The sequence below is a fragment of the Stenella coeruleoalba genome (assembly GCF_951394435.1).
Source record: "Stenella coeruleoalba genome assembly, chromosome: 9".
Taxonomy (NCBI): domain Eukaryota; kingdom Metazoa; phylum Chordata; class Mammalia; order Artiodactyla; family Delphinidae; genus Stenella; species Stenella coeruleoalba.
Genome location: NC_137155.1, coordinates 6,375,924 through 6,388,443, shown reverse-complemented (window position 1 = coordinate 6,388,443; position 12,520 = coordinate 6,375,924). Strand labels below are relative to the sequence as shown.

Here is a 12,520-nt window from a genome sequence, read left to right as displayed (position 1 = left end):
TTACATTTGAAGAGCTGATGGACAAGGGTAGTGACTGGACAGGTGCCCTAAGAGGGAACCACCTGAGTGTCAAAGGATTAAGGGGTCCTTGGGAAAGCTGGTGGTACCCTGCATAATTCTGCAGAAATGATTGTCAAATATCAAGCAAAAGAGGCCATATCATGCTATCGTTTAATTTTGTCAGAAAAATTATTCCTTGTCTCCCACTTGATTTATTATTTTTTGTTACATGTAATTAAAATAGGCAAAATTTCGTGTCATTTCGTTTAATTTATTGGCATAAAATTTCAAAGAAACCATCCCCTGACGACTTACTATAAAATGTGGTTCCGTTTAAAAGTGGATTTGCGGACTTCCCTGGTGGTGCAGTGGTTTAGAATCCGCCTGCCAATGCAGGGGACAAGGGTTCGAGCCCCGGTCCGGGAAGATCCCACATGCCGCGGAGCAACTAAGTCCGTGTGCCACAACTACTGAGCCTGCACTCTAGAGCCCACGAGCCACAACTACTGAAGGCTGCACGCCTAGAGCCCGTGCTCCGCAACAAGAGAAGCCACCGCAATGAGAAGCCCATGCACGGCAACGAAGAGTAGCCCCCGCTCACCGCAACTAGAGAAAGTCTGCACACAGCAACGAAGACCCAACGCAGCCAAAATAAAAAAAAAATAAATAAAATAAATAAAAGTGGATTTGCTTCAAGTTTGCTGACCCATTCCCTGGGGTAAGCAGACTTGCCCTGTGGGAAGGGCACGGCTTCTGGAAGCAAGCATGCACCTGTAACCTGGGCTTTCTCACTGCTGGCTGATGAGTCATGGTGACCCCAGAGCCTTTCAAGTGTTTCTTTAACAATACAAATGGGGAAAGCAGCGCGTTCGCTCTTAGTCATCGTTGAGACTATGTGTTTGATGATGCTGTGCACATCGCGGATACACAATAAAAGAAATGTTTTCTTATTTCCCCTCACCTCATCAATATTTCTCCATATTTAAAAAATTAAATCCATTTTTAGTACGTAATTCCTTTGGGAGAAGATAGAGATAGTAATAACAAGATTACAGAAAACTATATATTTTTCTACCAATGCTATATGCTCACAGACACACACGCATATAGAAACACATTTATTTCCCAAAGATAGAAAAAACAGGAAAAATGTATTTATTTTATATAGGTAGTATAATTCTGTTTTTGAGAATCTGCTCTGAAATTGCTTATTTTGGGGAATATGAAAAAAATAGACTAAGTGAAAAACTAGCAAATTACAGTTTATACTATGTTTTGTAGAGTTTGCAGAGTGGTCCGTATAACCAGTGTGCTGGTATACCCAAAGGGAAAAGTATGAAAAATCTTGAAATTCCTACCAAGGAGGTATTTGGTAAAGTTCAGAATTCATTCTGGATTTAAAAAAAAGAGTTTAAAAGTAGGAATAGATAACTGTTTCTTTAACAAGATAATAAGAATCTCACACTAATAGCAAATATTGTTCTTAATGGTGACTTATTACAGCCATTTCCACCACCATCAGATATAAAATTCTCATGTCCACTACCATTGTATCTGATATTATTCTAGAAATTCTGGCCCTTGTAATATGATTTGAAACTTTTGGAAAAGAGATACAGATACCATTACCGGAGATGATATAATTGTTTTCCTGGAAAATTCAAGACCATGAACTAAAACGCTAATTTCAAAGGAAGTTCAGTAGAGACCACTAATACGAGATGAATATACACCTCCTCCAAAAAAAATCAAAGGCTATCTTATATATTAGATATAATAAATACTAGATATAATAAATGAGAAGATATACTAGAAAACAAGGTCCACTTCACAGTAGCAAAAATAAATATAAAATGTTTAGGCAGAACATGAAAGAACACAACTAAAACTTTACTGAAATATAAAAAAGAATATCTGAATGTATGAAGAAATTATCATTTCCTGACTGGGAGTACAAAATATTGTAAAAATGTTAGCCCTACTCAAATTAATTAATTGGCTTTCGTGGTGTGTGTGTGTGTGTGTGTGTGTGTGTGTGTGTGTGTGTGTGTGTTAAACTTGGTAAAATATTCCAGATCACTTGCAACACACCAATGGCTTAGACTAAGATTAGAGGGAGAAGACAGTCACATGCAAACCACACAGGAAATGCCCAGGCTTCCTACATGTTAGCTGGGGAGTCAGCTGCCTGGGACTGAAACTCTTGGACCACAGGGTCATGGAATGATGGAGCCCTTCCATTTACCCTCATGATGGCTGAAACTCAAGAAGGAAGGTGAAACGACGGAAGTTGACCAGGGTACCAGTCATTCCCAAATCACTTGTCTCCAGGCCCAGGCTCTTCCATATAAATGCAGTTAAAATAGTTTTTTTGTAAAAACTTAGGACATACTCGGAAAATTTTCAAGACTCCTGATGTTTAGAAGTCTAACTGGAAGGTTCTGCACCCCTTCAGAACACTAACCATCACTGTCACGGTCATAATTACCACCGTCACTACCAGCAGGACTGGCACCGTTACCTCCTTCACCAGCATTATAACCGCCACCATCGTTACTGCCACCTCGTCACCAGCTCCGCACCGCCATCTGTGCAATCGCTGATTGAGTGCTCGTGTGGTCCACGCACTATTCTAAGTACAGTACACGTATTAACTCAAGATCTCAAAAATCCTGTGAGCGATGCAGTCTTATTATCCTAATTTACAGGTGAGGAAAGTGAAGCACAGAGAGGTTAAGACACTTCCCCAAGTCCACACAGCTAGTAAGAGATGGCTCCAGAGAAGAGTAACGGTGCCAAATAAAGTTGAGGATTATGAGAGACAGAAGGGAATGTGAAATATATGGGACAACTTCTCCTTCTGATTTCTAGTAGTCCAATTTCATTGTCAAATTTATCATGTTAGTAAATAAGATATATACGTTCTGAGTGCTTCTACTAATTACAGTCAAAAGTTTTAATTTCCCTATTAACAGCTTAGCAATCAACTAGCTAAAAGAAAAAGCACCTTTAGGCAACATTCCAGGCAATGTTATCTTCTATTAATTGTAAACCAATAAAAGATTCCCACAGGAATCCCAGTCATCTGGAAAGATATTTTTATATATATATATATATATATATATATATATATATATATATATATATATATATATATATATATATATAGGCACCTTTGGAGATGGGGCAGGACCTCTGCTCTCGTTCCCCCCGTCCCTTATTCTTCTTGTTGGGACATGCTGGCACCACAGAACAGGGCCCTGGCACAAGACACACCTGGAGAGGCTGAGAGGCTCTCCCGCCAGCACCATGATCTGCCCACGAGCATATCATTGCTGCTGCCGTGGCCGTGGGTCCAGCACACCTGGAGGAACTGACTCAAATACAAACCTCTGTACTTGACTGACTGGAAAGTCCGGAGACATTTTCAATCTACAAATTTGCAAGATGGGAAGCACCCTGTTCTGCCTTTTCCTTTGCAGACCCAGAGCTTCCTGCACTCACCCGTAGGTGCAGCTGGGGTGGCACAGGTGACACACGTGATTGGCATCTGCAAACTTCCAGATCAGGGTGCTGTTTTCTCCTGTGACTCCAGCAGGGCAGGTCTTGACGCAGTGAGGGCCGTCGATGTTGTGGGCACACTTTACACAGCTGCCTGGTCCCTGCACCAAGGTGGAAAAACCGTTTCATAAATCAAACATTTACTTATGTCTCTCTCTTTTTCAGAATGAAGTAACTTTTTTTTTTTTTTTTTTTTTTGTTGCGGTACGCGGGCCTCTCACTGCTGTGGCCTCTCCCGTTGCGGAGCACAGGCTCCGGACGCGCAGGCTCAGTGGCCATGGCTCACGGGCCTAGCCGCTCCGCGGCATGTGGGATCTTCCCGGACCGGGGCACGAACCCGTGTCCCCTGCATCGGCAGGCGGACTGTCAACCACTGCGCCACCAGGGAACCCCCAGAATGAAGTAACTTTTTACTTAAAATGCTTATCATGAAAAAAAATCAAACGACGTGGAAGTTCTTAAAGTGGACAAGCTCTTCTGTGACTGTGCTTGCCTGATGTGACCACTGTTAACAGCTGAGAATAAAGTCTTCTTGACTTTAAATGTGTACTTTATATACATACATACATATATATATATATATAACATGAGAGAAACTGTACTATGTGCTTGATTACATTTTACTCGATACACTGTGGGCATCTTTCCTCGTCAAAGCATTCTTGATTGGCCTGCATGTATATTTATATCCTTATCAGTCAGATGGACTTCCTTGTGAATCGTGTTTGGAGTTGAGGGGGCCTCTGTGGGAAGCTGGACTCACCAAGGCCAAGCTGAGAAAACCCACACCTACATCTCTCCAGTGTTGGGAAGGTGGCACATGGAAGTGCAGTGATGGCTGCATAATTAACTGTGCAACAGGCTAAACTGGATTCTGTTGGTCCAATGTGAATGCGTCGGTAAAACCCACAGAAATGAATGCACTGGGGCTGTGTGGGTTGTGTCCGCACACTTCACAAAGGGCTGAAATAACGTGGGTAGGGGAGGGTCTGCCTGCTGGCTCAGTGCTCTCATGTCTCAAAGACTGAGTATTCCCAGAGCCAGAACAATCAGATGACTAAGTCAGTCAACATCACCAGTTATTTTATTTCACTGATGAAAATTTAACCGGACACCAACCTAAAAACCAGTGGTTTCCTTTGTAACCAGCCATTTTGGCAGCCTGTACCTCAAAACTGAGCCTTACCGTCTTTTGTCTGATTTAAAGAACTTCTGAGAAATGTTTTCCGTTACTAGATTTAGATATGGCTGTTGAAATTCAAATCCAAACAGAGCTCCTCATATAAATAAACTGAGAATTAACAACATGGGCACACGGGTGTGAGAGGGACTGCATTCTCACACTCTCTGAAAGATTATTACTGAACATGTAGATGTGAAACTGAATTTTGAAAACCTTTCCTTTGTGATTAAAAAATACTCTTCAGGGCTTCCCTGGTGGCACAGTGGTTGAGAGTCCGCCTGCCGATGCAGGGGACACAGGTTTGTGCCCTGGTCCGGGAAGATCCCACATGCCGCGGAGCGGCTGGGCCCGTGAGCCACGGCCGCTGAGCCTGTGCGTCCGGAGCCTGTGCTCCGCGACAGGAGGGGCCACAACAGTGAGAGGCCCGCATACCGCAAAAAAAAAAAAAAAAAAAAAATACTCTTCAAATAACGATAAACTCATGTTAAATAAGAATTTGGTGATGTTTCATTAAGACAATAAAGCAATGAAGACAGATGTCAGGAACACTGAAGGCTGCCTGTGGGTGTGCCCCGTCCACAGGGCACCCTGATCTGTGGTGTGAGGACGGGCATCACCACGTGCGTCTGGGGTTGGACAGAGAAGGGGAATGCCCGTGCCAGCAGGGTATGTGCTGACGTCCCCTCAGTCACAGCCCCCGACGGCTGTGAGATGTGGACAGGGAGTGTGCTGGATGCGCGTCCCAGCAGGCACGGGGTGACGGGGGCGAGGGTCATCCTTGCGGGCTATGGCTGACGTGTGGGGTGACATTAAACGTGCTCCTTACGTGTCCCGTGCAGGTCACGTTCATGGCCTGGGGCAGGCATTCCGGATGGCACTGCACGCACTCGGAGTTTTCAACGAACTCCCTGGGCTCTCTGACGGGAGAAGACGGGAAACTGGTCAGTGCCGTCCCTGGACACCCTGCTGCAGGATGCTGTCTGGGTTCACCTGTCTGAGAGCTCAGATGACACAAATCACCTCTCTTAGAAAGTCAAAACAGTTTTAGGGAGAAGTCGAATGGCCGGGAATCTAGGACTATACTGTAATGTAATGAACTGATTCTTGTCAGCGGAATCTTTGGTCATCTTCTCCTGGAACAAAAACATCAGCTTCCGTTATAATCAAAACATCTTCCCTACATTTTTTCTCCAGGCGCAGTTTTTCAATATTAGATAAGCAAGGCAACACATGGGAAAAAAAGAGAAGAAAACAGTCCTTAAGATGTCAGTCCTTAAGATTTAAGATACCCCCTCCAATATCAGATTCATGGATATTTAAATTAAGCTGCAAAGAAATGGTATCTAGACTAATGCCTGGGAAAAGGAAAGACAGCTATTAAACGTTTCCTCAGTGGTTATTCCTAAAAACAGCAAGTAGGGAACACAGGCGTGAAAAATTTTGCTTGTACTATTTTAACCATTCCTCAAACTTAGATTAACGTTAAGCGACAAGCTGATGTTTGACTGAAACGACACTGTAGTTGTGGCAGGTGTTAAGACGACGGGTAATTAACTGGGCAGTGAACAAGGAGTGTTTACACCCAAAGACGTGGTCCGTGAGTCCTCTCAGGCAGACGGCATCAATTAAACCAAATACGCCGTGGGACTTTTTCCCTGTGCTTCTTCTCTGGGTTACCACACCTACTGCAGGAGCCAGCCTCGCAAGTGGAACAGGTGCTGCTGGGCACTGGGGTTCTCTAATGGGCAGACCCGGGCGCCACCGCCGTGGCTATTTTAATCACCTTGTCGCTTCAAAGAGACGTCAGCACTGAAGACATGAGAGCTTAGTGTCTGTTTGCAGCTGTAAGGACTGCACCAATATTTCTTACTTGTTGAAACAATACTATCAATTATGCAAATTACTGTTAGGCTAATGAGCCTATCAGCTAAAGATTCTTACAGAATTGAACTTGGTCTTCTCATCCTGCTTCCGAATATTTCTGATCTGAGCTGTAGCCCAAGCCCTGATAGTGAAACAGAAAGGAAGCTTTCCTAGAGCCATCTGTAACTCCTACGCTCTTCTCTATCATGAAATTTCTCTTTTTCTTTAAATTAAAAAAAAAAAATTGCCTCTGCCCGTCTCTATCCTTCCATTTTACTTTCCTATTAATTTATTTTAGTCATTATTTGTGGTCATTCAAAGCCTTACTCAATATCAAAATTCCTATAGAATCAACAGACTGTACTTTTTATTGATTGCAATAAATTCAACAAATGTTATACAACTGTTTATTTCTCTGTCCATGGGTATGTTTGAAGTTATTTGCACTGTTCAGTGTGTCTTGAACATAAACAAAAATTAACCAGGAGCTGTGTTTTGACACAGCAGGAATGCTGTGCTACAGTGGCCACGGTCTTGGCCATGTGAACCACGGAAGACTGTTCTGTTTGTCTTGGGAACATTGTGCCGCTAGGAAAAATACAAGATATTTCCAGATAGAGAGAGACTCTATAAATTGGATTGGATTAAGTCATGAAAAAAGTCTGTTCACTTCCCTTTGTGATTAACAGTTGTCAATCACACAAAAACAAAGGAAAAGGAAAATAATCCGACTGATTAACCATAAACCTATAAAACAATCTTAAGTCTTATTTTTTTTAAAATCAAAACATAGGGATTAAAAAACAAAGCCTCTTACCCCTTTAGAACGTTGCACTTCTCCACACACTCCCTGCCACGGCTGAAGTTTCGGCAGGACATGCAGTCTTCGGGTTTCGGGCCCCAGCAGCCCTCTGACGAACACAGCGGGTTACAGACGTGGCCCATGGCCTCTGCGAAGACAGGGTGAGCCACACGGGTCAGCCGAGGAACAGTGGCCAAGGGCCCTGTGGGTGAGGTGCCCAAACACATGCTGGGCCCCCTGGGAGAAGCAGTGATGCAAGCACAAAAGGGCTTCCGGAGGCCCACCGCAAGTCCCCTTTGCCCTGCTGGGGGCTGAGTGTACCTGGATGAAACACTCAGAGCTGCCAGAACGGCACGGGAAGCGTGTGGCTCCTTGCCGTGTGCGAGGCACACAGAATCTCACCAATTCTCTCAAATGCACTACGGTGTGGGAATCATTACCTCCATTTCATGGATGAAGAAGCCAAAGCCCAAAGATTTACGTAAACTGATGAAGGTCTCAAAGCCAGGAAGGGCTCGAGCCAGGATGTGAACTCAGGTCTGCTTCTGCCGCTGGCCGGGGTCTCACAGCACAGGCTATGCCGGTGCAGGCCCCGCTTCAAAAGCTGACTATGGCTCAAAACTCAGAACTGGAAATGCCCGTGTGAAACAGTCATCCCATTCCGGTGTGTGTGTGTGTGTGTGTGCGTGCACGTGCACATGTGTGTCTAGCTATAGTCACTGGGGATGAAATGAGCAGGGAGGAACACACAGCTAAAATGCAATCTAACTGGGGGAAGAGGGGTGGGTCGGGATGGTGGGATGAACTGCCATGTATACACTAATATGTATAAAATAGATAACTAATAAGAACCTGCTGTATAGTAAATAAAATTAAATTTAAAAAATGCAATATCATTAATACTAAATGTAGTTCTGTAAATTCCCAATAATTGATAGCCTAGACTTCAAGGCAAGTTCATCCTATGAAATGAGAATGATCTAGAAACAATTCTGATGAACTCCACAATTAAGAATATACAGATTTCTTTTAATTTGCTTCTTCACGAATGTAAAAAGTAATTTTAAGGTTTGGGAATGGTTCTCCAATATTCTAAATCAAAATAAATGACCCGCTGGAACCATCTCCACAATGGACCGAAGTGGTGACTCACTGCACTCTTTTTCACTCCTGTTGTTTGTAATTTTGGTTTTCTGACTTGAGGTCCCAAAGAGTTTTTTCCAGTTTATTGTATCTGCGTAGCACAACTTTCGGTTTCCTGAAATGATCACATCTCCATCACTTATCTCCTTGAGGGAGCGTAATCCCAAGGACGTTATATCCAGGCCAACAACCGCCAGAGAAAACTGACCACTAAGTTGGAGAGAAGAAAAACAATGTCGTGAAAAATTATGAAAACACAGCATCGCTAAGAACTTTGCTTTTCTGTACCACTTTAGATTTACCACAAACTGCCTTCCACGGGTTGTTAAGTCACGTTGTGGAAGGTATGTACTGCAACTTGGGCAAATTGCAAGTGCTTTTTAAAGCTAGTTCAGGGAAGAGCTAGTTCCTTGTTCGTTTAGTATCTCTAATCCCAGTGGCAGACCAGGGGCTGAATAAAGGTCTTAATGTCATTATTTGATTGGCTGCATTTTAATTTTGCCTGGGAATTGAGAACATGTTCTAAGTTCTCAAATATCCAAATACACTTAAGAGATCACAGGTTCATTTTCCCATCCATCCATCTACCCATCCGTCCATCTATCCATCCACCCATCTATCCATCCACCCATCTATCCACCCACCCATCCATTTATTGAACAAACGTTTGAGGTAACATGTGACTCATTCTAATTCTACGTTAAGTGTGTGTTTCCTATTCTCAAAACACCTTTTGTCTAGTGATGACACAATCATATGAGTAGATAATTTTAACCCAGCAGGGGTACCACGGAGGCGAAGAGTAGGGGTCTAAACAAGTCTGCGGAGGGGGTCTCCCGGAAGGGGTGAGGCCTGATTGTCAGGACCCCGGGAGCAGGGACTATGATATTTTCTTTGCTACCCAACCCTGTGCTAGGATCCTACGGGGTGATCAGTACGTGTTCATCAAGTGACCAGGTGGAAGTTATTCCGACTGAATGGAAGGAAGTCCTGAACCACCTGCAGGAGAACGTGACAGGCACTAAGAACCATGAACTACTGCTCGAGGTGGGCGGGGCCTGGGAGGGGGGCCTGGGAGGGAGGAAGAGGCCAGAGCGCGGACCACCTTAGACACCACACGGAGGAGGTTTTTGTCCGCAAATGATGGGAAACCATAGGAAGGAGATTTGCGCTTTTAGGAAGCTCACTGGACACCAGGACGTGGAATGGGCCAGTTGAGACAGTACAGTAGAGAGAGCGATAATGAAGGCGTGAGATGACAGAAAGCAAAGCCTAATTTGAGGACTCCTTCTTCTCCTTGTTTCTTTTTCTCTCTCCACCCTTTCCTCCCTCTGTCCTCCCACAGCCTGGCTCCTGTGTATTAGACCTGTGCCCCTGCTCTTAGGAATCCCCCCAAACTGTGCCCAGGGGAGGCAAGCCAGCAGAGACAAAGCTGAGGTCTTCCCTGCCGGGCAGGTTTGGCTTTGCTGAGAACCAGGGGTCACACTGCCCCAGGAGGGACGGTCCATCCTTGGACTTCTCAGCAAATGTGAAAAGGAAAAAAAGTCATCTTTATCTTATTTACATCCCTAAAACTAAGCGGAGAGGTATATGCTAGTCACCCAAGAAAACGAACCTAAATCTCTCATCTCTGTATGAACTTGGGGCAAAAGAAGTATTCCTGAGAACTCAGAGCACAGGGGCCTTTCTGGGAAGTGATATGAGCTGCCAGTTCAGCATCAGCGATGCAAAGCCGCGACGGTTTTTGGAAAGCGATGCTTATTTCACATGCACTGTCGTCTGCCTTTCTTTAATATTGCACAATATTACGTAGCCCTCTGAGGAGTCAATTATGGGAAAGAGTGCTCGGAACCAGACGGTTTCCAAGGCAGGTTTGAACAAGAGAGTCCCAAACTTCCCCTCACCACAAAACTCTTCATTACCCTTATTACATTAAAGGTGCTTGTGTGTGTGTGTGCATGTGCGTGTGCGTGTGGGTGTGGGTGTGTGGGTGTGTTTCACTCTTGGAGCTGGAAAAGTGGAAATCCTGAAAGATACACTCCATGTTAAACAGCCTCTCAGGTCCCCTGAAATGACTTGCTGAAAAGGATGTGTGACCTCAGTGCTGTTCTTGCCAAAAGTGCAAAACCTCAGCTGAATCAGGAGAAAACACTGGCTCTCCTACAAGATGCCTGACCAATACGTTTCAAAAGGGTCAAGGCCATGAAAGACAAGGGAGACAAAGGAACTGTCACCGACGGCAGGGACCAAGGAGACGTGACAGCCGCGTGCAGTGTGGGCTGACGGAACACACAAGGCGTTCATGGAAAAACTGGCGCGATCCCAGAAAGTCTGCAGTTCAGTTACTACCGATTTCTTGACTTGACTCTCGTGCCACGCTGATGCAGGGTGTCACCATCGGGGCAGCCGGGTGAAGGATGTGTGGGAACTCTCTGTAGTGTCTCTGCAGCACCTCCGTAAGTCTTATTTCAAAAACAAAAAATAAGAGTCTACCGGGCTTTGGTTGGGGTCAACTTACTGTTGCTTCGTCCTGCCACGTATGATTTCCAGGTTCTCAAAAGCATGGAGGCCAGTCCTGTTTGCAGGCCAGGCCTGAATCAGCAAAAACCCTAGAAGGCAGAAGGAAGGTTCAGGCACACACCACTCAGAAATGTCTATTCTGTGTGAGACATTATTGTAGGATTTTCAGGAGTGTCGACGAGCAGGAGAGGTGAACGTTCTTCTCGTCATCTTCCCGAGCACACGCACGCATGCGTCGCTGCGCACCAGCCGCCGCCCGACACTCACCCCGCAGGCTGTGCTCCAAGGGCGAGACCCCAAGCAGGCTGCCGCGCTCAATGACAGCGGCCAGTGCCGAGCTGCAGCGCCCCAAGGAGGCTGACGTGGTATCCTTACTTAGTTCCAGTTATCCAAACAACCTTGCTATTTAGTCTGATTATTTCTTTTTGAGGGATGTCGGAAGTGGAGTTCTGACGGGTCCCGGGCCCAGGCCTGCCGGTGGCAGAGCAGGATGTGAAGTGCGTCTCCAGGCCCGGGAGCCTGCTGTCCGCTCGCCGCTGCCCCCCTCCCTCTACCCACCACGTCCTGGGCTGGTCCTCGGACGGCTGGCCCGGGCTGGGCGGTGAGAGAGCAGACATGTTCACACCACGTCATGAATGACCTAACTCTTTGCTTAAAGAGCTCACCTCTCGAGTGCAGGGGAAACTGCATTTTTGAAAAATATCGAAGAACTGATTACTCATGAATGGTAGAATTTCAGAATAAATGTTTTTATGCCAAAGGAGAAGAAAATACTGCTAAACGTTCTCTTCATAAAACACTGATTTCCTGTTTATGTTCATATGATATCTTAGCGGCACACACCTGTTATTTCCTTTACAGTTTTTAGAATGTCCAGTTCCTTTGGGTCCAGAGGTGGAGTACGTGTGAAGGAATCACTGAAACAAGGAACAGGACGATCAGTAACAACCTGCAGGTGAACAAAGCTGATTTCGTTTTTTTCTATATTATATCAGTAACTTAAAAATCTTTACTTACCCCTTAAATGCTACTGGCAGGATATGAAGGTCTCCACTGATCGAGGTGCAATTTCTGAAGTGTTTAATATTTGTAGCATTTATGGAAAGTGTATCTTTAAACTCACCAATTCCTATTCCGTTACAAACTGTAAAGATAAGGGAGGTGTTTATTTCACTCGCATTTGTTGAATTAAGAATAGCTAGTGTTCCACAGGCAGAGGGGAGCAGGCAGGAAACTGCAGCCGTGGGAACTATTGCCGCCAGGCTGTCATTCATTCACTCAACAAACACTGCTAGGCCTGCTAGGGCCCAGGGACCATGGCCGGGTTGGGGCTGCAGTGGTTACAGGAGACGCCACGGCTGTCCTCAAGGAACCTGCTTTCTCCTCCTCATTTTCCCCACTTGGGCCAGAGTACAGTTGCTCCTGAGGACTCCAGCTTCCTCTCCATG

General features: G+C 45.1%; 1 protein-coding gene across 2 annotated transcripts in view; it reads right to left on the bottom strand.

The window, feature by feature from the left end:
* The window catches only part of EGFR (epidermal growth factor receptor), a 188,629-nt gene that overhangs the window by 30,636 nt on the left and 145,473 nt on the right, over positions 1 to 12,520 (bottom strand). For both annotated transcript variants that reach the window (XM_079932429.1, XM_079932430.1), the window contains exons 9-15: positions 12,090 to 12,216; positions 11,916 to 11,989; positions 11,071 to 11,161; positions 8,563 to 8,762; positions 7,425 to 7,557; positions 5,571 to 5,661; positions 3,505 to 3,662 (exon numbers count right to left, since the gene is read on the bottom strand). In XM_079932429.1, the coding sequence (XP_079788555.1) occupies positions 3,505 to 3,662; positions 5,571 to 5,661; positions 7,425 to 7,557; positions 8,563 to 8,762; positions 11,071 to 11,161; positions 11,916 to 11,989; positions 12,090 to 12,216 (874 nt within the window). The remainder of the gene's footprint in view (positions 1 to 3,504; positions 3,663 to 5,570; positions 5,662 to 7,424; positions 7,558 to 8,562; positions 8,763 to 11,070; positions 11,162 to 11,915; positions 11,990 to 12,089; positions 12,217 to 12,520) is intronic.